Here is a 24844-nt window from a genome sequence, read left to right as displayed (position 1 = left end):
ATCTGAGTTACTTTTCCACAACTGCCTCTCTCTGCTCATCCCAGTGTAAAAACATTTGGGTCTTCATTTCCTTATGAGGGCTCTCCTGTCATGTAAAACTTCTACTAAATAAATGTGTGTGCTTTTCTCCTGTTACTCTGTCTCAGTCGATTTAATTCTCAGGCATGGCCAAAAACCCTAGGACAGCAAAGGTAAACTTTCGCTTCCCTACACCTGCTTGCCTTTCCAAACTGGATGAGCAGCTCTTTCACACACACAGACCCACACACACTGGCGGAGGGTCAGCCCCCACAGGGCGAGGGTAAACGTGAGAGTGAGCTAGCCCGGTTCTCCCTCCCTAGGAGGAGGAATGGATTTACCATCCCCTGGGTGGCCCAGAGACTGGCTCCCGGGCTCAGCCCATTGGTCAAGCGACTTGCTCTCGGCCGCCATCTCGTGGCCACCGTGAGCATTGAAGCCATGAAACGTGAGCCCGGCAGAAGGTGGCCCCCTCGCAGGCCCCGGGCACGATCAACGCCTTCCGCCCGCTCCTCCCGCCCCTCCCGCCCGGCCCGCGGCTGCCTGCAGACCGCGCCTCGGATGCCCGGTGCTCGGAGAGCCAGAGCCCGCCTGGGCTGAGGGGGCGCCTGGGGCGGGGCCGGCCCGCTCGAAACGGGACATCGGAGACCCGGATGGAGGCTGCCTGCTGGCGCCGCGGCAGCTGCGCTCAGCCTCAAGCCTCCCCGGGCCCCCTCGCCTACCGCCGGCCTGTGCTGCCGGCAGACCTGTCGACCGTGCTGAACGCCGTACCGCCTCCCCCACGCTCGGCCTCTGGCCCTCTGCGCTCTGCGGGGCCCATCCGTCCCCTCGGCTCCCTTCCATGGAAGGCCGGACCCTGATGGCCCTCAGGCACTTCCTGCGCGCTCAGCCTCCGTGTCCTTGCCCCCTGGCTCTGCTCTCCACCTGTGAAATAATATCTTCCAGATCCAGGGCAGACGCCACTCCTCAATCCTTGCATTCCCGCTCTCTGTCTGCTCGCCCCTCCCGCGACCTGCAGGTGGCCCCTCCCCTCCCCTTCCCTCCCCTCCCCCGCACGCCCCCGCCCCTCTCTCTGATGCTCTTTGCAGCTTGTGCACCTGACCGGTCGGCCCACTCGTTGTGGGCCGCATCTGACTTGCTCACCCGTCTGTGAATTAAACTAAACAAAAAGGGCTCCGCCAGCATTTGTCCACTGACGTGAGTGACGTGTAACACTGAGGCTCACAGTCCCTGAGCGCGTGAGGAACACGGCTCCATGCACCGCCCGCGGAGAGCCTGCTCCGTCCCCAAGATCCCTCTCTCCCCACCGCCGGGAGGTGCTGACTTCACAAGCACCGTTAGTGTTGGGGAACCCTCTGCAGCACAGTCACAGAGTGTCACTCAGCAGCCAGTCGTGGCTGATTTGTGTGAGGTGGAGGGGACATGAGGAGTTGTTATGTGAAATTCCACGGTCTGGGGGTTGTAAGTGGGAGACAAAAGGGACTTACGGTGGTGCTGTGAGGGGCGCTTCGAGACTCCAGAAACTCGGACTGGTTCTGGACACAGCCTGCCGTCTCAGGGCAGATTCGTCAATAGGAATGTTTTTGGTTTTCCTTTTGATGATTCTAACCTCATGCCTTTATTCTGAGTTGTAGTGGACAGATGCTCTAAGCACTGGGGGCCGGGTGAGGCCTCCGTGACTGATAGTTCATCCAGCAAATATCTACCCAACACTGATGATGTTCCAGGCACTGGGCTGTGCTAAGGAAATAGGAAATGCCTTTGCGGTCACATTCTATGTCATCCTAGCTATAGGTTTCTTTTCAATTAAAAAGCAAATTGAGTACCTTAGATAAGACATCTGGAACTTGAAACATTATTGGCAAATTCATATCCTTCTTGGATGAAACCAGAAAGGTGGCAGAGGAATGAGGAGATCTGAATAATCAGAACAAGAGCAGGTTAGAACCATCTCCTCGGGTTGAAGAGTCAGGCCCTTGTTTCAGAGAGAACCCGAGAGACACCCTGAGGAGTCAGTCCCCGCCCTTCTAGAGCTCCCAAAAGACGGCTTTCCCCTCTAAGTCACTCTGGCTTCTTGTCCCCCTTGTGTGGAACTAACCAATGCCAGCTGTGGGTCGTCAGAGACAGTGTACAAATTAAGGCAGGAAAACAATTCTTCGTGAAAGCAGATGTGTCACGGGTGGAATGCCCCCAGATCTCCCTCTTGAAAAGGCCTGCAGGGAAGTTACTGATGTCTAACAGTGCCTGTCCGTCCATGCCCCGCCTGCCTTCTCGGCGTCCATGTCCCTGCACACTCACACAACCCACCCGTTTCCTCCCATGGAACGTCTCCCTCCAACTACTCTTTTCCCCCCAGAACATTCTTTCTTTCCGGTCAGCAGGTGAAGCAGTGATGCTGCGGGGGTAACACCAGTTCTCCCCACAGGGTGAACCACCTTGCTGGCCAGTGTGGTTCATTTTATTACGGTATAAGGGGCCAAGGCATGCAGGGGGCTGGCCATCATAAACTGCCTGTGTGTACAGCTCCGTGCATGCCCCTGGCATCCAAGAAATGGAAACTCGGAGTGCGTGGTTTTGCCAAGAACACCTCTCCTCTCTGAAAGATTTCATTGTCCATTGTTCATTTTTAACAAAGGGCTGTGAAGAGGTTCGGTGTCCAGGAGGCATTTATTGTCTCATCTCTCCTCACCACTTCCCTGGGCCCTGGGAGGGCAGGGAGGCAGGGCTGGCCCAGCTCCTTCGCTGCCTTTGACTTGGATGCGTGAACAGCCTGCCTTGGACTTGATACCCAGACGCGACCAGGAGAGACCAGAGGCCCCTTTAGAGCTGCTTTAGCACACAGTAATGGCACATCGATAGGATCTCAGTACCAACTGCGGGCTTCCGGGACTGGCAATGAGTGTGGCTGCAGCAGTCAGGCCAATTTGTGCGAGTCCTCTCCAGGGAAGTGGGTCTGTGCCCATCCTGACCTTCAGAGCCAGGTCTCACCCCCCCACCCCGCGGGCTGTTTCCAGAGCTTGCCATGGGGGAGCTCTGAGCACATTTCACTAAGTGTTCCTTTCTCTGTGTTAGGTAATATGTAAAGCACCTTTAGACCCTTCTTACCAAGGTCTCAGAAAAGGGATTTGCCAAAAATAAACAGCTTGGAACCCAGAGCTTTGGCCAGATGAGGAGTTTCTAACCTTTAAGAATTGATACTTCAACTAACTACCCTTTCAATAGATTTTCCATTTCTGTCTTGTCCTTCTGAAAGCTCAGGCACCTCACAGGTGTTGTCCAGTTGTCTGAGAATTCTTGTGAGGTAGGGAAGGCCATTTCTCTTAACAAGGGTTGAAATGGCTGCCCGAATCCTCCCAGTATAGACATGAGCGGAGCTTCCCCGACTGTGTTAGGTAATTTCTCCTTGCGACTAGCTCAAGCTTGGCTGGCTGGAGCGAAAACTTCCCTTCCCTTCCCAGCTGACTGTTGAGAGGCTGTCCCCTCTGCCACCCCAGGACCTGGCTGTGAAAGGGAACAGGTTCTGAGGGCACCCAGTGGTGTTCTGAGCCTGCCTTTTTCAAGCCCCTCCACTTCCCCCAGCCCCCTCCTCACCTCCTACCAAAGGCTTATATGATCAGGGAGCAAGGGAGCAGGAGCAAGAGAGCCATTCAAGGGATGTTTTGCTCCTGGCTGCAGGGCCTGGTCTAATGGGCATGATGGTGGGGTGGGATAGTGGGATGTTACCCTATTTAGATGCCAGACACTAGCTATTTCACATAAAAATTCTGATTTCTGGTATTAGAAGAACCAGCAGATCTGACCACTGGAGTTACCTTCGTGCAAGCCACGTTGATGAGGGTAGAGGGCAGACTGGCCCCTCTGGTGAAGGGAGGTGACCTCCCCTTCACTGCAGTCCCACTCTGGTCAGCTCTATTCATTTATGCCATCCGACTGTCATTGTCATGTGAGTTTGCGCCCTGCCCCCAATTAAAAGATGCTAAACTGTCATTCCTCGTGCTGATCCTTGAAGTGCTAACAACTCTTCATAAGAACTCCATCATTGCGTTTTTACTTAATAAACAAGCCTTTGGGTTTATTGAATCTCTGACTGCCTGCTTTGAACTAAGATGTTAGCTAGAGTTTGGATATATTCAAAGTTATGTTAAAACAACAGAACCGAACAACCACCACTTCAAAAGTGCTCTGAAAATACACAAAATCATCTGGCTGCTTACTGAGAATGTGGTTTTTAAATGGTGCAGCAGACAAAGCAAACGTATGTGTTATTGAAATGAGGATGTGGAGGGAACGTCTCTCATGGAGAGTCACTCATCGGTGGGCAGGAGGATACATGACAGTTAGCAACAGGAGGAAAAACTCGTTTTAGAGTGTGCAGCCTTTCTAGCAGACTGCTGCACAGGCCAGGGAGCCCCCCTTCATCCAGGAGGTGCCCCAGGACTTGCCTCCTGGCCTGCCCATTCCCTGGTCTTCCTCTTTTTTCTCCCCTTCACCTTAACTCACACTCACCCTCCCTCCCATTTCCCCTTCCCAGAGCAGGGTGTATCACCACACCCAGGGACCAAAATGGGGGAGGAATGAGGAAACCCAGTTATTTCCAGGGGTGGCTCTGAAATGTTCCCTACACACAACTCCCTCAATTTTGAAAAACAGGAACATGTTCCATAGCAGTTTGTTAGGAAGGGGTGGGACTCGTGAGATTGGAGGAGATTGTCTCAGGGTTAAAAACAGGCAGGTCCTACTCTATAAAGATGGGAATGTATGGTTCTAGACTTTTGATGGTTAAAATTCGAAAATTTCAAACTTAAGGAGAGAAGAATAGGTAAGATGACAAGGACGATAGAAGAGTTTTGAGAGGTGGTGTCCAGGGGCAAGATTCTCTTGTATTGTTGAGTGGTGGTGGTAGAGAGGGAGGTGAATTGAAATATCTCCTCCAGCCAGGCCTATGCGCTGCTCAGTGTTCTCTGAGAAACCCTGGCCACTTCTGGTTTGTGAGCACTTGTCTTGGGTTTCTCAGCTGATCAGATGTGCCCCTCTGATAAGCACCCCCTAACCCTTGAGAAATCCTCTTTCGTGAGACCTTTCTTGAAACCCGCACCCTCAGTGGCTGAGCTGTTACCTTTTGGGGAGGCTGAGCACTAATGGCTTGTTGATGAGGCTAGCCTCACTAAACGAAGGAATCTTGCCAAATTTTGGAACAGAAACCTGAAGAGAAATGGAAAGAGATCATTTTACAGAATTCATTGCACTTGGCCATTGTCATCATTACGATGACCAAAGTAAGCCAACAGCAGCTATACAGCAGTCAACCCTTTATAAAACATTTTTATGATTTACATCGGACCCTTTTGACTCTCCCATTAAGAGCAAATAGTGTTATCTCCATTTTACAGATGAAGAAATCGAAATACAGTGTGATTTGCCATGACACAGCTAGTTAAGTGGATTCAGATTTTCTGACTTTTGCGTCCACTATATCTTGTGTTCTACTATATCTCTTGCTTCTAATAAACTTCTATCTGTTGATATAACCTCTAATATTTCCATGAATTCAGCCGAATATTAGCAACCTTGTATTCAAAGTCTCTGGCTGTTTTCAGCCACGGGGCCCTACACCCTCCTTCCTTCTGGGAGACAGAGGAAAGAACCACACTTTGAAGCTACAGACAACTGGATATTAATATTGGTTAATCCACTTCCCAGCTGTGTGGCATGGACAAATCACAACCTCTCTGAGCCTGTTGTGTCCTCTGTGTGAGAAAGGATATCATCACAGGTCATTACAGGTCAATGCACAAGACAGAAAGCTCCAGGAGAGCAGGGGTTTTTGTCTGTTTGGTCACTGCTGCATCACGAGCACTAAAACAGCGCTTGATACTTGTAGGTACTCAGTGACCCTGTGTCCAATGAACACCGGATGCATGGGGAGTCCCTAGCTGAGGGCCTGACTTAAAAATAGGAGCTCAATAAATGCAGCCGTTAGAATCTCTCTTCTACCAGCCTAGCCCCTCTCTCTGCCCTCCGGACGCCAGATCTCGCCTCTCTGCGGGGCATTTGCTTTCCTGGGCTCCGGGCGCTCGGTCCCCGGGGAGGAGCCGGGAGCAGTCAGCAGGGGGCAGCAGCGGGCCCGCCGGCCGAGGAAGGACGCTCTAGCCGCGGAGGTTGCGGCGGACCCGGAAGTGCTCGGCCGCCGTCGCGACCGCGGCGCCCCGGATGGGGAAGGAGGTGGGCGGCGCCGTTCCCCGGCCGCGCAACCCTGGGAACTCGCGGGCAGGTGGGTTCCGAGTGGGAACCAGTGTTTCCCGGCCGCCTCCGCCGCCATCCCCCGCAGGCCCACGGCTGGGTGAGGGGCGGCGGCGGGCGGGGGAGGCCCGGGACGGTGAGTAGGGCGCCTCGGGGACACCCCGCCCCAGCCCTGACGCGACCCCGCGGACGGCCGTGAGTTGCCGGGGCTGGAGGCTCTGCTGCAGTGAGGGGGGCTCCCAGGGTGTCTGGCTTGTGAAGCAAACCTACCGTGGTCTCCATGGAAGAAATAAGGTCGGACGATAGGAATTTTCTTCGCAGCTTTGCTGGATGACGTTGGTATTTCTGACTCTTAGTTTTCTCATTGTGAAAGAGGGATCATTACCTTCGATCCTCGCTAGAGTTTCACCGTTATAAGTAGGATGATGGCTCTTTAAAGGATGTCAAACTCAGTTAAAGGATTGGGAATCTTTAGTTTTTCTGAGTCCTTGGTTTTGGCTGTTACCTGTGTTGTGCAGTTTACTGTTGTCTTTAGACCGTAACTTTTTTTAAAAAAATAATAGAGACCTTTGAGAACCCAATAAAAGCTCTGGATACTGTCTCTAGAAATTTGCATAAATTGCCGCTACAAGCATGCAGAGATAGGGAGGGTTTCGGGGTGCTCTGAAGCCCATCCGTAGACCTCAGGGATATGTGAACCCCTGAGTTAAGAACTGGTTTAGATGGAGGCATGATGGAGGCACAAGCTTTGGGCTCAAATTTGGTTTGAATCTGGCTCCACCACTTACCGCTGTTAACTTGGGTTAACGTTGTCTCAGCAATTTGAATCTCACCTTTTTTGCTAGTTAAAGTGGGCCACTGCTAACTTGGAGGGTTGTGGAGATTAAATGCAAGATGCTATCTAAGGCACTTAGCACAGAGTAGGCACTCCGTAAGTGGTAGCTAACATGTCTATTATCATCCAAGGGATTATAATTTAGAATCTGAAATGAAATTTGAGCATCCATAATTATAAAAAGGCCACCACACACATTTTGCTTAGACTGAATAAATTGAATTGGTTTGATTTTGACTCAGTTCTACCTGTGACGTTTCACAACTTGCATAGGTTCATAGTCTCTCTTTTTGCAGGAACTTGGCTGTGTTGTCCTGCCTCAGAGAACAAATTCCATAGCAGGCCTAGCCTGGGTTGCTGCCTTTGAAAGTGAGGGAAGGTTGGTGCAACATCAACCACAACACAGCGTGGAATTTCCAGAGAGGTCTTATTTCAAAACTTTATAAAGAACAAGAACCACATGGACTTCTGCAAGGGAGATTGAACTGGCCTGAGTGTGAGAGAAAGGATAATGTACGCCCAACCTGTAACTAACACCAAAGAGGCCAGGTGGCAGAAGATCTTGTACGAGCGACAGCCCTTTCCTGATAACTACGTGGACCGGCGCTTCCTGGAAGAGCTCCAGAAAAACATCTATGCCCGGAAATACCAATATTGGGCTGTGGTATTTGAGTCCAGTGTGGTGGTACAGCAGCTGTGCAGTGTCTGTGTTTTCGTGGTTATCTGGTGGTATATGGACGAGGGTCTTCTGGCCCCCCATTGGCTTTTTGGGACTGGCCTGGCTTCCTCACTGATTGGCTATGTTTTGTTTGATCTCATTGATGGAGGTGAGGGACGGAAGAAGAGTAGGCGGACCCGCTGGGCTGACTTGAAGAGTGCCTTAGTCTTCATTACTTTCACGTATGGTTTTTCCCCAGTGCTGAAGACCCTGACAGAGTCTGTCAGCACTGACACCATCTATGCCATGTCAGTCTTCATGCTGTTAGGCCACCTCATTTTCTTCGACTACGGTGCCAATGCTGCCATTGTTTCCAGCACACTGTCCTTGAACATGGCCATCTTTGCTTCTGTCTGCCTTGCCTCACGCCTGCCCCGGTCCCTGCATGCCTTCATCATGGTGACATTTGCCATCCAGATTTTTGCCCTGTGGCCCATGTTACAGAAGAAACTGAAGGCATGTACTCCTCGCAGCTACGTGGGAGTCACACTGCTTTTTGCGTTTTCAGCCCTGGGAGGCCTGCTGTCCATTAGTGCTGTGGGAGCCATCCTCTTTGCCCTTCTGCTGCTTTCCATCTCATGTCTTTGCCCTTTCTACCTCATTCGCCTGCAGCTTTTTAAAGAAAACATTCATGGTCCTTGGGATGAGGCTGAAATCAAAGATGACTTGTCCAGGTTCCTCAGCTGAGTTAGGGACCTCCATTCCACTGTTAAGACAAGCTGATAGCCGAGCCTCCCAAAAGTCTAAGATTTGAAGGCAGTGTGTGATTCTGGAAGCAGCATACTGATGTGGGTAGGAGGACAGAGATCAAAAGAAAAGTTCACCAAAGGCTTGGGTGGCAAAGGTGCTTGTCCTTTGTTATTTTGCGGATGAAAAAGCTTTCTGGGGCCCTTTTGAATTATTGCCTCTCCTTTACCATTCGCTGTAACAAATGAAGTGATGTGGTTTCTATTTATTAAAAAAATAACAACACATCCATCAAGTTGTCCATGATTTTTCTGTAAGCAGAGGGCAGACAGAAGGGGCATGAAGAGTGAAGAGAGAATAAAAGTAAGTGTGTGTGTATGTGTTGTGTGTGTATAAAGTCGCTTCTCTCTGCCTTTTCAGTGGACTAATGCAGGCTCCGTTATTTATCTAGAGCCCGAATCCTAGAGCCCTGGATGCTGGGTCCAGAGTTGTTGCCTGAGGTCTCAGAATTGGTCACTTAACCTTCACTCGGAGTTTCTTCTTCATTCTTAGTGAAGCATGTACGCAGCTAACTACAAGGGGGAGAGTGATGTGTCCTGATAGGCAAGTGGAATGCTAGGGGAATTCAGAGAGGCTGGAGGTGAAACTGAGCTGCAGTAATTAGGAAATATTATTAGAGGAGGCGGTGTTTGAGCTTAGTCCTATGGGTTAGGTGGGGTTTAAGCAAAGGATGGTGGCAAAGGCCTTTAGGAGCCAGGTCGGCAATATTAGCAAGTGAAGCTAGCAAACTTTGTGTGACTTATGGCAACTGGGAAACTGGAGAGAGCATGCCCCGTCCAGTGCGGGCAGCCGCTGCTCTGCCCCAGCTGAATGTTTCCAGTCAGAATTTGGGCCTGGCTTCGGATCTTTAGAATTTCAAATAAAATTCAAATGAAATCTCATGTAAATGTGATTTTTAATACAAAACTTAATTGTAAATTCTGTCAAGTCGGGCCAAAAAACACACTTGCATGTGACTGCCACTATGCCATGTGTTCTTAGCAGAGCACAAAGTGGGAGTGTTTAATGGGAGTTCAGAGTTGTGGAGATTTGAGGAAAAATTGGAATGAGAGGTTTGAGTAACAATTAGGGGTCTGAATATTCAGGAATTTGGGCTTTATACTGCAGGTCACGGGGAGCAGTCCAGCTTATCTAAGGAGGGAGTAAATGATCAGATCTTGGGCTAGTTACAAAGTACTCTGTGTCTCAGCTTTTTCATCTGTAAAGTGAGGATGGAAGTAATTACCTCTAGAATTGTGATGATTCAATGAGATATATGCAAAAGCTTTGAAGAATGCTGGACACACAGCAGTATTAGTGTTAAGTATTGTTGTTACTAAGTTGATAGGTAAGAAGACTTGAAGAGAGCAGAGACAGTGCAACATGCACCAGGTGCATCCCAGAATAGCTGGTCCCTCATGAAATAATTCATATGTGGCAAGTTCCTGTACCATCCTTTCTCACTAGAAGTTAATTTCAAATCAGAAATTTCATCAGGGCAGCAGTATTCCTAAGAAGTAATGTTTTTTTATTTCTCTGAACATAGATTCTCAAAAATGTGTTGAATAGGATTGTGAACTAGTGTGTTCAGCTCTGCCATCTCACATCCTTTTCTTGTTTTAATTTGGACTGATGAGAATAGTGCTTCAGGATTAGGATGGGTAGTTTTCCCGAAGGCCAATTTGATCGCTGTCACTGTCCCAAGGACACTGGCCGATGGGGAGAGAAGGATTTTGGAGAGTGACTTGTGGAGCTCAAAGCATCCACCTCCTGGCTATGTGGGGTTTATCCTTCTCATGCCCTGAGAGTGGTCAGAACTGGCTCATAATTATTTTATAGTCCACATCAGGAACAGGGCCAGGGGTTAGTGATTGAAGGTAGTAAAGAGTTGTATAAAATTGTGCTTTTGTTTTTTATGTTTTAATATATTTGCCTTATTTGTACGGGTTTCCAGTTACCAACTTTAGGGAACTCACATAGCAACTGCATCCATGTCAGTGAGCAAAAAGTTCCCCCAATTTTTTCTTTTTTATTGAGTTATTGATAGGTTACAATCTTGTGAAATTTCAGTTGTACATTAATGTTTGTCAGTCATGTTGTAGATGCACCACTTCACCCTTTGTGCTTACCCCCCACCCCACCTTTCCCCTGGTATCCACTAAACTGTTCTTAGTCCATAATTTTAAATTCCTCATATGAGTGGAGTCATACACAGATTATCCTTCTCTCACTGGCTTATTTCACTTAACATAATTCTCTCAAGGTCCATCCATGTTATTGCAAATGGAATGATTTTGTTCTGTTCTGCAGCTGAGTAGTATTCCATTGTATATATGTACCACATCTTCGTTATCCATTTGTCTGTTGCTGGACACTTAGGTTGCTTCCACGTCTTGGCTATTGTAAACAGTGCTGCAATAAACATTGGGGTGCATAGGACTTTTGGGATTGCTGACTTGAAGCTCTTTGGATAAATACCCAGTAGTGGGATGGCTGGATCGTATAAAAAGTTCCCCAAATTTGAACCACTTTCAAGAATAGTTCCTCCTTGGGGTGAATTAATGTGCCTGTGCTGTCATTTTCAGCTCTTCTCTGTCACACTGTATAGTATTTGGAGGCGCCCAGGGCCTGATTATATTCAACTTCATGGTTGTAGAAGTTCAGTGTGGAGGTGGCAGGGGATGGGGAGTTCTGGGTTGGATGTGAGTGTGAGGTTAAGGCAGTCAGCTCAATTCCGATAGAAAGGTGGGGGCAGGCTGAGGAGAATGCACAGTATGTGCCGAAGTGCACATGATGCATCCTGGCGGTGGAGAGAAACACAGAATAGACGGGCTGTGGTGGGAAGGATTGAGTTCTGAGAGTGCTGAATACTTTGAATTATTGTATCCCGTAGTCAACAGCAAATTAAGCAGCTTTTGAAAAGGGATATAAAGATTCCCACCAAACACACTTTCATATATATATGAAATATGTATATTATATATAATAATTCTGGCAGCTTTGTTCAGGCTTAACTACAGAGGCTGAGCGTGGGGAGCTCTTGTGTCAATAGTGAAAAACGCGGGTCTGGACTAAGGGTGGTGACAGTGCGCATGGAGATGAGGGGCCTGATTAGAGAGATTTTCAGAGAGCTTGGTAAATTTATGCTGGGAGATGGAATAGAGGATGGCTTTTGCCTTGAGTGGATTTGTGTTCCATTAACTATACTATGAAAAAACAAATGAGGACAGGTGGAGGTGAAGTAGTAAGAAAATAAGAATGGAGCATGTTAAGTTTGTGGTACCCGAGACAGTACACCCAGACTAAGGTGTTTCATAGGTAGTATCTGGAGGACATTGGATCAAAATTCTGGGCATAATCTAGAAGGGTATTGCGATCTAAACAGAATCCAGTGCTTTTGTACTTGGAATTCATTGTGCAGTTGGTTGCCTCACAACCAGGCTATAGTGGAATTAGAAATGGATCACAGAAGGATAACTGGAAAATCAAAATGGTAAGAATCAAAGGGAAAGGAGCTGCCCCATGAAAATGGATTCATCAGAGACTACAACACCACAGCCTGGAAGGAAGGCTCAATGGAGAGAGACAGTCATTGCCTATAAAACTGTTAAAGGTGAAAGTTAATGTTGATTTGCTCACCAAATATGACTTATAGGAGGAGAAGACACCCTTTGAAATTTGAGCAGGGCAAGTTTAAGACAAATGAAAATATAATTTTATATACTTTCTGCATGTTCTTAGAGTTCTAAGAAGTTTCACAGGCCAGGAATATAAATGGATTCCAAAAAGATTTGGGAAAAAATGCAAATAAAAAAGCCGTAAATGTTTTGAAAGAAGATGTTAAGAAATCCCAAGCCCTCAAGTGTTGCTACGTGCAGCATGACATGGCTCACTGTGGCATGCTTCTTTGGGTTGCCTCTGGCCTGGGGCTGCAGGTCTGGATAACGATTGGTATGACCTAGTGTGAGAGTTGTTGGGAAAGTTACTCATCACTTAAATACAGTGATGCTGTCGGTCTCTTAAATTTAAACCACACTGAAAGGATGCAAGTAGACTTAATGATTTAGAAATTCAGAGAATATTATGGGGTGTGTGGGGGAAAGGTGGGAAGGCAAGGGGGAGAGGGTTACAGTAGCATTGGAATTAAAATCCCAATCTGTCAAATACTTGTTTGCAGAAGAAGCTGTCTGCCTTTTCCCCTCTGCACCCCTTCTTCCCAGCTCTGCGTCCTGTCATATAACTTGGATAAATTATAGGTAAGGCTGAAGGGTGGATGCAGCAAGTGAGAGCAAGGAGGGAGGAAAAGGGAGGCAGCTTTGCCCATCCCTCCAAAATGGTACCAGGGATTGTAGTTGGGATGGAAGGATCAAGGAGAGGTAGAGCTATAGGGTGGCAGGCGTGCTTTATTTTGTGGCATAATGTGGCTGATAGATGGTTGGCTTGTAGCTAGAAGGCTGGCAGGAATCCGAGTGGTTCTGTGTGGTAACCAAATTGATGTCCATGTCATGCCTGTATACTATGTCAGTACTGTAAACTTCTGAGCGAGCCTTTGGGCAACTGGCTTAGATTCTGGATTTAAGAATTCATGCTGAGCATATGGAGCTATCATTTATATCTTCTAAGCTAGAGGCTCAAGGTCAAGAAAAACAAAAACAAGCCAGCAGAGGGCATCAGTCACACGAGTTTACAATATTTCAAACCCACTGAATGTGGGGAAACAGGGCTGGGACACAGTGCCATCTTGTGGAAGTTATTAATAATCCTTTTATAATAAAATTCAATAAAGGCCTTGGAATTCTTGCTGAATTGTGGTTTGGGAAATTACACTGAGGTCCCCACAAATTCAGGAAATAAATAGCTCATTGGGATTTGATATAATAGGTACACTTTTGAGCACCCAGTGTGTGCCAGGCACTGCGTCAGGCACTTTATATACATTAACGTATTTACTTCTCATACCAATCCTGTAATAGAGGTATTATTTTCATTTTGCAGTTAACGACACTGAGGCTCAGAGTGAGCCAGTCACTCGCCTCAGGCTATATTGCCAGTGTGGGCTGATACTTTGCTTTTCTGACAGCTGAATTGCATCCAGGGCCAAAGGCTGACTGGGAGGCAGTTTATCCCCTTTATCCCTTCTTCCTTCCCCCAACATTTAACAGAATATTTATTGTCCACTGAAGCCTATCTCTACTCACTTTCTAGCTTCACATTTTATGATGTTTGGCCTCAGGAATTTATTCATTCAACAAATATTTATTGACCACTAACTATATGACAAATGTTGTTCTATGTGCTTGAGATGTATCTATGAATAAAACAGGAAAGGTCCTTGAACTAGTAGAGCTTACACTGTAGCAAGAGGAGACAGACAATAGACAGGCGGCAATAAATGCTATGGAAAAAAAGAAGAAAGTAGCAATGGTATTAAATAAGCGAGTCAGGGTAGGTCTCACGGAAAAGGTAACATTTAACCAAAGACTTGAAGGAGGTGAGCAAATAATCCAGATTCCCAGAGGAAGAGCGTTCCAGGCAGAGGGAGGAGCAGCTGCAGAGGCCTTGGCGGAAGACTGCTTGGCGTGTTTGGGGAACAGCAAAGATGGCTGAAGTGGGGTGAATAAGGAGAAGAGAAGATGAGGCTAGAGAGAGAATGAGAGAGGATGCAATGTACGACATTACAGGCCATTGAAGGGACCTTGGCTTTTACTCTGAGATGGGAGCCATTGGAAGGTCTTGGAGGAAAAGAGGGACGTGATCAGACATACGTTTTGAACGGTTCATTCTGGCTGCTGTGGGGCAGGAGTAAAAGCAGGAAAAAGCATTAGGAGGCTCTTAGAGTTGTCCAAGCAAGAACTGGTTGTGGCTTCGAACAGAGTGATAGCAGAAGAAGTGGTAAAAATAGTCACATTCTGGATATAATTTGAAAGTAGAGTCAAGGACTTCCTAACATACTAGATGTAAGGGAGGTGGGTGGAGATTTTGGGGAGGAGTTCAGCTTGGGGCATGTAGGATATGATATGTGTTATAGACATATAGGCTGAGTGTAGACATACAGACATAGACAACAGGCTGGAGCGTTGAGTAGGGAGCTGAAGATAGGAGTTTGGATTTTAGGAGCAATGTATGTGGTGGAGATATAAATTTTGGACTTGGCGTATACATGGTATTTAATGTTATGAGACTGGATGAGATCACCAAGGAAGTTGATCTAGACAGAGAAGAGGACGAAGAACTACAAATTAAAATGTTGGAAGAAGAACAAGCAAAAAGACTTGGAAAGCACAACCACTGAGGCAGGAGGAAAATCAAGAGTTTAGAGTCCTTGGAAACCAAGGCAGATGACTTAAAGGAGAGGGGGTGATCAGCTGTGAGCAGATCAAAATCTGATAAGTCAATAAGACAAGGACTGAGAATTGACCATTGGATTTAGAAAGCAGGAGGTCACTGGTGTCCTTAAAAAGAAGAATCTTTTGGTGGAGTGGTGGGAATAAAAATCTATTTGGAGTGAGTTTAAGAGAGAATAAGAGAAGAGAAATTGGAGCAGCAAGTACAGGCAACTTTCTGTAGGTTTTGTTTCAAAGGGGAACCAGGAAGCAGGACAGAAACTGAAAGGGGAGGTGAGGACAAGAAACTATTTTTTTCAGCTGGAAGAAACGATAGTGCATTTGTATACTGGCGGAAATGAAACAGCAGAGAGTGATAGTTGATGTGAGAAAGGGAATAACTGCTGCCATGATATTCTTGAGCAGATGAGAAGAGATGCGATCCAGCGCACAAGTGGAGGGACTGGCATTAGACAGGGAACGTTGAACTATGGTAACAAGTGGAAGGCGGGGTATATAGATACAGATGCTGGGAAGTGAGCAGATTGTAAGCGGGCAGATGAGGGATGGGGATCTTTGGAAGTTCTTTTCTGATTGCTTCAATTTTTCCAGGGAAGCAGGAGGCAAACGGTCAGCTGAGAGTGCGATTAAGGGAGAAACTGATGAAGGGAGGAGAGAAGGTATGAAGTAGTTTTGGGAGATGCTGGGAGAGTGAATGAACTAGGGATACTCAGAAGAATTGCCCAGCAGCATCAAGGGCTCACTGGAGGGTAGTGGTCATGAATTTAAAGTGAAACCAATTAGTTTGTGTGTCTGTTTTCCAGACCATGTACAGCTACATGGGTGCAAAGCAAAGGAGATGGAGAGTTGAACATACCCAGGGGGGTGGTTTTATCAAATTGAGAGGAGGACAAGGGAGAAAGGTATATATGCATGGGCATGATTATAATGATTGACCCTGGCATTTAAGTTGGGTAAGAAGGAGGGTTAACCTCGAGGGGGTGAAGGACAGGGAGGTGAGGGACAGGGACAAGGCCAGTGAAGTGGAGGTCCAAGGGGTTAGAAAGATGGAAAGTGAAGCTCGGAGAATAAAGACAAGGTTATGACTTTGGGAGTGAGTGGCTGGGCTAGGGAGCAGGGCAACACCATTGGAGGAGTGAAGTCAAGAAAATGAGAAGCGGGATGGGGTGTGGTGTTGGAGGGATTGCCTACACACATGTGGAAATCGCCAAGAATTAAGACAGGTGTGGTACTGCAGAGAGTGACAGTGAAACAGCAGCTAAAATCATTGAGAAATAATGGAAAATTGACTGGAGGTTGTTAGGTGAAAACAACAATGAGGGGTATGTGCTATAATCTGATGCCATGCGGTTCAAAGCTGAGGGTTTTAGGGAGGAGAGAGGAAGAACGGTCTGAAAACAAAAATAAAAACAGGGATCCCTACTCCACTTCAGGCTCAGCAGTATGAGGCCTGCGGGAGACAAGCTGCCAACTTTTGCGAAGGCTGCAGGCGAAGCAGTGCCCTTAGAGGAGAATCTGGTTGTGTCAGAGAAAGTAGGTGAGGGACACATCAGGAGAATAAGTTGAAGATACAGGGAATTTTGCTGATCATGGGAAGTGAATTACAGAGGGTGCAGTGTAAGGGTTTCAGAAGCTGGCGAGGGGTAGGAGAGGTGCACAGACTAGGTATGTACAGACCTGAATGGAGATAGAGAGCAGAGAAGAAGGCAGCCTAGCAGTGGAGGGCTTAGGGGTTCTTGGATGACCAACATAGGCTGAGAAAGGGCTAATAGTGTAAGTCCCAGTGGGTTCAAGGCAGATGGTGGTGAGAATGTGAGAGCTGGTGGGGCGGGAGGGGGGGACTTCTGGGGCTTCTTCTTTACCTTGGAGGAGCTGTGGTGTTAGTGTGCAGGCTTCCTCATGTCATCATGAACTTACTATAGTTTGCTAATGGAATTAATGTACTAATTTTCTGGGTAATGCACATTTTGACAAGAGCCTTTTGGGGATAATGAGACAAACTTCCTGAGAACTGTGCAAACTTCCAACAGGGGACAGTGCCAATTGTGGTGTTCTCGAAAGTTTGATTCTGGGCAAAGTGATCAGAACTTAGGGGAGAGCCAGGGTTTGACCAAGGTCCCATGTCATACTCCTCTGAGAGCTGGGAGGGCTCTGGAGAGCTTAGCTGCGGGGAGCGGCAGAGGGAAAACAGCTGAAGACCTGTTGGAGCCAGCGGGCTTAGACCATGCCCATGCTTTTGGCTTTTTTCTTTTGCAACTCACAGGTGCAATTAATGTTGGTTTGTTTACCTTGAGAAACAATAGCAATCACCAACCAAACCAAAATGCCATTTCCTTTGCAGGTGTATTACTGTGATTAAGGGGAGGATCCCCCAGAGATAGGCTGGTTAGAGAGCATCTGTTTCCCACTGCCCAGCGTTTGCTCAGCAGCAGGGGCCTGGCAACACCATGGTGCTGGTGCCTCCTCACGCCCAGCAGGTAATGCAGCAGCCAAAGTGCCAGAGGAAGGGGCTTGGAAAGGCAAATGGCCTTTTCTGCCACCATATGGCACCAATTGGCACCTGGGTTCAAATGACACCCAGGAGCAGCTCAAGGTCTTGTGGCCTAAACAGACCGGCCCTACAATCCCTTGACCATACTGTGATTGGGACGATGGAACAAATTGATTTTACCAAGGCAGAGGTCAAGGGAAACTGTGGTCCCTGGGGCCTCTGTAAAAGCTGGCTCTGAGCTGCTGCTTCTGCTTTCCCAAGCTCCAGCTGGCTCCGTGCTCACCACTCCGGGGCGGCCCCTTGGCCTTGTGCAGGGCCCAAGGAACATTTGGACTCTGGTCAGTGAGAACACAGTGGGCCTCCTACTCCTTTTAAACTGCAAAATAAGCAGATCTTTAGGCCCCAGGCAGCTTTTGTGGATGTAGCTTTTGTCTTTAAAAGAGAAAAAGGCAGTGGCAGAAGGAACTGTCTCCTTGGCTCTAGCTTGCTCTCCATTGCCTTTTGAGACCTACCCACGGAGATGAGAACTGGGAGAAAAAAAATAGAGCCCTTAGGAGCCTGAAAGACCAGTGTTTTGATAGTGTTATATGGAGCCTCAAAAATGTACTCTGTCTGAGAGGTAGAACCCACTTCAGTGACTTCACTACGGCCGTGAGGATCGTTCAGTCTCTTCGGCCCCTTGGGGTTTGCTAAGGCACCCGCTCGTGGCTCCTGTTCATGAGGTTCATTGAGGATGTGAACTGGGGCTGAAAATCGGGACCTGACATCAAGTACTGTAAAATTTATTTTGATTAAAAACCGTATGGGAAGAGCAGTGTATATCTTGACTCATCCAATAGCCTGCCACCTAATCCCACCTTCATATGTCGACAGTATTGCAATTCAATAGTAACTTGCGGTATAAAAAACCCAAAGAAAAGCAGGTGTATATTATGGCAGCGGAGGCAGCTGGCATGTCCCTTCAAGTGGGACATTCTCATTTAAATGGGTAGTACCATGAGCTCTGTTTGAGTTATTCAGATATAGACCCTGTAGTATTGTAAACGGCTACAGAAGCATTTTCTTTTTCAACAATCCTTCTGTGGGTGAGGTTCACGTTTTTAAAATGGATTCATGGTTGCAAAGGTTTACTTCAGAATCTCATGGACCTGGACTAAAGATTCCAATATCAATTTTCTGAGTTTTTTTTAATCATACTTAATGCTGAGTTATAAAACAGATGTTGGCAAGTACAACATTTTGTCGAACTCTGGGATAAAGAGAACTGAGGTATATCGAGCTCCAAACCCACTGAGAGGACCCTTGTCTGTAAATGAACAGCAGAGGCTATTTCCTTACTTCCTTTTGGCCTTCAGCTTCCAGGATGTTTGTTAAAACATCCCGCAGAGTACACGTGGTCCCCAAGGCTTACAGACATTTACTGACCAGTGAAACTCCCCAAGGAAGGGGTTGGAAGTTTTATTTTTCCTACCTTCATTTCTCTCTTCTCCATCTCTTGGATGTCCTGGGTTTTTCTAGCTGGAGACTACTTCAGTTTCAAACTACTATGTCTTTTTCTCAACCAACACTTATGCGATTCAGCGTCTTGTATTAGACTACTCCATTAGAAATGAAAAGTGTGGTTTCTGATTGGCTGACATGGCTTCCATGGTTCTTTTCTTTGTCAGAGGTCAAATCACCACGTTCTAGAACATTAGCACTGCGTTGGGTCAAGTGGTTCTAGAACTCAAACAGCTGCTTCAGCACTGAAGTTGGTAACAGTTCTCCCTGGAAAAATGACCGAAATTTCCTCCTTTCATAGCACTGTACCGTAATTGCTTCTTTAGCTATTTTGTAAGCTACCTTTATCTTTTTTTTTATTATCTAGCTCCCAGGAACTAGGACATTATTATAAATTCAAGAAATGTTCGATGTACACATAAAGGGTTGAGAATATTTAAGAAATATTATATTTATTAAAGGCGTAATAGTTTGTTCCTCCTGATGATCCTGAGTTATGGTCAACTCTGAAGAACACTGTACTTTTTCAACCCTCTATCAGATATGGAGGGTGGACCTGCGGGTAGGGAGTGTTGGGGAGGGGTATACTATGAAACACAGAAACACTATGAACAAACCTTAGCGTACTTTCATTTTACTCCAGGCTGCTTCCTTCCCCCGACTTTCCCCCTTTTTTCTCCCCTATCAAATGTGAGGAAAGGACCACACTTTTCTGTTGAGGAGACCAGGGAATCATTTCATTCCACTATGACTTGAGTTTTCCTTTCTCATTGTTCATCAGGTCACTGTAAGATTTTAACATGTAAACTGTAACACTGCATATAAAAATAAGTTCATGTTTAAGACAAATTGGAAAAGTACCAAACAACTAGAAAAGACAGCTGGTGAAAACCTTCCTTTTGACAACCTCTGTTTTTGTTTGGGGAGGTGGTATGAAATAATCTGGGAATGCTGCGTCTGTGGGGATGAGAATGTTACTGGATGAGAATGCTATCCAATAAGAATATTGATTTAAAAATCAAATGCCTGGACTGACGGTGAAGGGAAGGGCAAAAGACCACAGGCTGTGCATTATTTTGCATCGACTCAGTCCCCTCAGGTGCACTTGAGCTTCAGGGGACCCACTACTTTGACACCTTTGAATTTTCCTAGTTTCCAGTGCTTCTAACGCCCAGTCACATGACCTGGGATACAAGTAAAAATGGATGTAATTGTGTGTAATGTAATGAATGAAATTTTTAACCTGAGAAATAAACTAGTTTTGCATTTTTGAGTGGACAGTGTAGTCCTTAAAAAAGATTTTGATTGTCCAAAGAAAGAGCATTGTTAGTGAGTGGTCTCCATTTTTGAGTTGGGGCTTCCTGCCCACATCTTCTATGCGGCCTCTCTTTGCCCAGGTGAGACATGAAGGAAATGGGACACCAATTCCTGATGAAGAATTTTTTACTTTCCTGTCCTATAGTTTTCTGTCTTAATATGCTAAAGCAAGGTACATTCAGAAGTGATCTCATCTGAGAGGAGTTACATTTAAATTCAAATTTAGACCATGTAAATCTTCAAAAAGAAAATTCTAAATTAGATCTCAAACCTTTGGGAAGGCTTCAGAGCACATATTTGGCAGGATATACTATATCACCTTAATAATAAACATTTTATTTGGATAAATCTTTGGGATTTTTTTTAAATGATAGCTTAAGATTTCAATGTTGGAATTACCATTTGAGGATTAAGGTACAAAAAAGTTCTCTTTTCCCCCAAACTCATATAGATCTCACTCTTCCAGTACTTTCCTGACATCATTAAGAATCTTTCTTGTCAAGGTGGCCTTGAACTTTTATTCTGAATAATATTTTTTTCCCTTCATTTCCCCAATAGAGTGTGTAAGGTTTATGTATTTAAGACTTACAATTTCTTCCATAATCTTACACATTTTATCTCCTACAAGAGTGTTTAGAAAAATAATAAAAATAGGAAAAAAGGGGCCAGCCCCGTGGCTGAGTGGTTAAGTTCACGCGCTCTGCTTTGGCGGCCCAGAGTTTCGCAGGTTCAGATCCTGGGTGCGGACATGGCACCACTCATCAGGCCACGCTGAGGTGGTGTCCCACATAGCATGACCAGAGGCACTCACAACTAGAATACTCAACTATGTACTAGGGGGGCTTTGGAGAGAAAAAGAAGAAAAAAAAATGATTGGCAACAGTTGTTAGCTCAGGTGCCAATGTTAAAAAAAAAAAAAGGAAAAAATGTTTTGGTACAATAATAATTATTAATGGGATACCTGGAGGCAAGTTGAAATTATTCAGTCTTCTGTGCCTTTCTAGACACCCAGAATTTTTACTTCATCTTTTCACTCTTTTATTGGACAGACATTTCAACTGAAGATGGATTATTATTCTCCACCAAATAGCATCTTAAATTGCCATGCTTTAAGAACTTAAAATCAATCTTTTTCAATTAAGCTCCTTAAATGATCAAATTATGTATTTTTCACCTTACCTGGTTTTAGCTGAAGCAAACTCAATAAATTTGGGTCTTCTTTAGAAAAAGAAACAGAACACATTTCATTTTTTTTATATAGAATAAACTTTGTTTTTATTATAGACATGGATCAAAAATAAAAGCTTTTATGTACATATGACAATATAGTGCAAATGAGAGGCTTTTAAATACCATGGTAGACATGTTGTTGGAAACAAAAGGAGATGAATGATGGGGGTTAGGATGGTCGTCCTGGAACGGCAGGAGGGGGTCGCCTAGTGAAAACAAAACAAAACAAAACAAAATAACAAAAAGAAAAACACAGATGCAAAGGAAGAAAACAATGTGTAAATTATAAAACAAATCCAAATAAGAGCATGCAAAAATATCCCACAAAAGTAAAATTCAAATCAGACACAGAGACGTGCAGGCATGCAGGGGAAATGAGGGAATACCACACGGCAAGGTCAGCAGTTCTCAGGACTTTCCTCGGCTCCCAGCAGGGTGCTAGGTATGATCCATTGGCGCCCACTCCAAAATCTTTTATTTTGTACCATGAAATGATAAATCCATGAAATCATATTCAGGAGAACTGGCAACAGCCCTAGAGCCAAATACCTTTATAACTTGAGTATTTGTTTCCTAACCCTGATTTTGTGACATTGGGTAATTTCCAAAGATTTCAATAAATGTTGTGAAAACTCCATAGGGGGAGAGAGAGCTGATACAGAAGCGTGACAGGTGAAATTTTTTTAAGATGAAGGAAATTAGAAGGTGATGAGATCAAATGAACAATTCAATTACAATGCAGAAAACGTTAAGTGTCGATCTTGGAGACAAGGATTTGTAAATAAGAATTTGCTCCAGGTGAATATTCTCATGTGATAGCCTTTCTAGGCCCAGGGAAACCGGAGCCTGGGTCTGGTCCATGGTGGCCCCAGCATTCTGTAGGATTTCCCTCTGTCTCAGAGTTAGGTGCAACTGAAGTGCTGATTTATTCTGAACTGGGTCCAGGGTAAATAAGATTTGGTTTGCTGGATCCTTCCCCACATCTCTAGCCTGGGTTGCATCTTGTCAGGCCCATGGGTTGTGAAATAAGGGTCCAGAGTTGTGCTTCCTTTTGACCTCGGCCTCTCTGGATGACTTACTGTTAGAGAAGATACAGTAAACTCTCCATTGCAACGAGCAGCTCTGTTAGTAGGAAAACAGCAGGCCAAATGAAGCTTTCCCACTGGGTTTCCAACAGAAGTCGACACTTTAATTTCCTCTTTCTAACTGGACTGGTAATGAACTCAACATTACAGCAAGCCATGGGACTGTGAGGTTAGCTCGGTACCCTACTCTCTGTGGGACTATTTTTTAGCCACTCATCCAGGTGTTCAATGACATACTCACTTCCATCTTACTCTCGTAACACTTCAGTGAGTGGAGCAATGAAGTCTACAAAAAAACAAAAACGAAAACAAACTTCTTGTTCATCTTCTATGAGATGTTAATGGAGCCAAACTGACCGAGCTATTTCTGAGCAGCGGTGACAAACGATCTTACGTGCCCCAAGGTCCAAGACCAATTTTTCTTTGGTCCAATTTAAGCTGGCTACACTCAGGAGGCCTCCCATCCATTTAAATGATGAAGAACTTGTTATTGGTACGTAACCTTTCAACTGCGGGGGGTCTGCAAGCCTTCAGTTTTAGGGATCCAGGTAATGGGTATCCCTGGTGTTTTCATGAAGAAAGTGTAATTAAATTCCTGTCAGCCTCAATGAGATTTATCACCTGCCCAGCAAACAGAAACTATTTTTGAATTCTGAAGGGGCTTTGGAACACTTTAATTACCTCAGCAGGGTGGGGAGGTGAGCCATTAAACTGAACAGCAAGTCCACAGTGCTGAAGGGACATTCTGTTAGCATATGCCAAAGCACTTTCCTGTTTGAGTGAGTCTGGTGTTCTACTCCAGAAACAGGATCAGAAACTTAATGTCTTGGAATATATTTCACGGAGAGCTACAATGTTTGCTTCAAACATCAGAGTGACATTTATCCCCTCGGACAGCTCCTTTCTTTTCCTCTTCACTTATCCTGTTATCTAACTTCCCTCTCATTGCCAAAAAAGCATTGTTGATGATGGCACCATACAGTGGCTCAGAGTTAGTTCTATCGTGCATCTTGGCAGTTTGGGTTTTTACTATTTCTTTTCCAGAATTTTCTATATTATTTACCGATGCTGAAGTGTTTGAAGGCAGGTGCTGAAAATATTTGGGCTTTTTATACGAAGAGCTACAAAGGTACCTCATACTGTTGCTGCCTCTGATATGAAAGCTGGAGCACTGATTTGGAACATTGACTTGGAACACTGAGTTGCTAACAAATTTTAAAGCTCATCATACTAGTATTCACCATACAAGCAAATCTACCTAATCAAGATTATAATTCAGGTTATACCTTCTTAAGCTTTCTGAAAAATAACCTCATAGAATTGTTTGCCCAAAACAGGAAGGTACGGAAGCACGGAAAGCTGTGTATGGAAAATGGGCATAATTCATATGTAAAAGACTCAATTATGAAGAAGAATGTTGAATTACCCACATTCTCTCAGATCTACCTCAATGCTGCAATCTGTTCCTATGGTGACATTCCTGTGCAAGATCCCTGGGAAGGTCCTCCTTTTAACTTGTTTCTTTTCTGTTGCAATCTCACAAAGCATTCTCTGCTTGCTTTCTCTGCCCATCATTTAGGTAACATCCCAGAGCAGTGGGTGAGCCTAGAGGCTTGGGAAGTGCAACAAAAAAAGGCAATAATAATAAGCATTCTTCTCAATTGTCTCTGATGATCTTTAATTTTAAATCAACCTGGATCCCTTCCTTTGCAGGAATACAATGGGGGTAATGTAATTAATTTAGAGGAGCTCTTTCTTGGAGAGTGAGAGAGGAAAGGTAATATTGAAAACTGAGTCCTCCACAAGGCTTACTAAGACTCATGGCATGTGTGTCTCTAATCTGCCTTCGCGCCTCCTGTCCCTATGTGACCTTCCCCTGGGGTCTCAGGTATTACAACGACAAAGCACTAGAGCTCCAGGACGACAGTCCTAAGCTGGGAGCTCTGGTTGCTCTTACAGTTGATTTTCTCAGCCAACTTTGTGTTTGTGACAGTCTGTCCTAGGATAATCTTACTCAGTGCCTTTCCCTTTGGCCTGAAGCCACCGAAGCTGTGTTTCCTAAGGAATGTCCCTCAGAGCACTAGTCCTGTGAGATGCTCTATGAACAAAGCATTGACGGTCCAATAAGTCTGAGGCACACGTAGACACTAACCCTCTCTTAGGGGGTTAGTGCAATCTGTAGTAAAGCCTCTGTAAATTTTTCCAGTAAAGAAACATCTAATTTTTAGTCATCATTTCCCAAGTATATTTAATCAAGAAATTCTTGGTGTACATGTGTGTCAAGCATTAAAATCTCATAGAATAGACTTTGGGAAACTCTGAATTAAGCTTGTGGTTTTA

At 45.6% G+C, this 24844-nt stretch overlaps 3 protein-coding genes across 14 annotated transcripts in view; 1 reads left to right on the top strand and 2 right to left on the bottom strand.

The window, feature by feature from the left end:
• C5H1orf105 (chromosome 5 C1orf105 homolog) overlaps positions 1 to 19054 on the bottom strand; it is a 38909-nt gene extending 19855 nt beyond the window's left edge. For 4 of the 5 annotated variants that reach the window (XM_070267692.1, XM_070267693.1, XM_070267695.1 and 1 more), the window contains exons 1-3: positions 18844 to 19044; positions 5135 to 5220; positions 1845 to 1935 (exon numbers count right to left, since the gene is read on the bottom strand). In XM_070267692.1, coding sequence (XP_070123793.1) covers positions 1845 to 1935; positions 5135 to 5220; positions 18844 to 18864 — 198 coding nt within the window. In that variant the 5' untranslated portion in view covers positions 18865 to 19044. Of the gene's footprint in view, positions 1 to 1844; positions 1936 to 5134; positions 5221 to 18843 lie in introns of all 5 variants that reach the window. The other variant, XM_005609669.4, reaches the window with a different exon arrangement.
• On the top strand, positions 5870 to 8789 carry PIGC (phosphatidylinositol glycan anchor biosynthesis class C). Of its 5 annotated transcripts, none has more exons than XM_005609664.4 (2): positions 5870 to 6289; positions 7390 to 8789. In XM_005609664.4, exon 2 carries the CDS (start codon positions 7605 to 7607, stop codon positions 8496 to 8498), a length of 894 nt encoding a protein of 297 aa, XP_005609721.2. In that variant the 5' UTR covers positions 5870 to 6289; positions 7390 to 7604; the 3' UTR covers positions 8499 to 8789. The 5 variants fall into 5 exon arrangements, with proteins under 5 accessions (XP_005609721.2, XP_005609723.2, XP_005609725.2 ...); XM_005609666.4 differs by having other exon boundaries at positions 6208 to 6394; XM_005609668.4 differs by having other exon boundaries at positions 6232 to 6593.
• Positions 19055 to 21436: 2382 nt separating the features above from the next.
• Positions 21437 to 24844, bottom strand: part of DNM3 (dynamin 3) — a 567669-nt gene continuing 564261 nt past the window's right edge. For all 4 annotated transcript variants that reach the window (XR_011438995.1, XM_070267670.1, XM_070267675.1 and 1 more), the window contains one exon: positions 21437 to 21625. Coding sequence is in view for 3 of the 4 variants with exons in the window: in XM_070267670.1 (XP_070123771.1) it covers positions 21589 to 21625 (37 nt within the window). In the remaining variant the exon portion in view is untranslated. The remainder of the gene's footprint in view (positions 21626 to 24844) is intronic.

The sequence above is a fragment of the Equus caballus genome, chromosome 5, assembly GCF_041296265.1.
Source record: "Equus caballus isolate H_3958 breed thoroughbred chromosome 5, TB-T2T, whole genome shotgun sequence".
Taxonomy (NCBI): Eukaryota; Metazoa; Chordata; class Mammalia; order Perissodactyla; family Equidae; genus Equus; species Equus caballus.
This window is presented reverse-complemented; position numbering and strand designations above follow the sequence as displayed.

Excerpts from the sequence above, each read along its gene's own strand:
- PIGC (XM_005609664.4), top strand. The coding sequence starts at position 7,605 with ATGTACGCCCAACCTGTAACTAACACCAAAGAGGCCAGGTGGCAGAAG.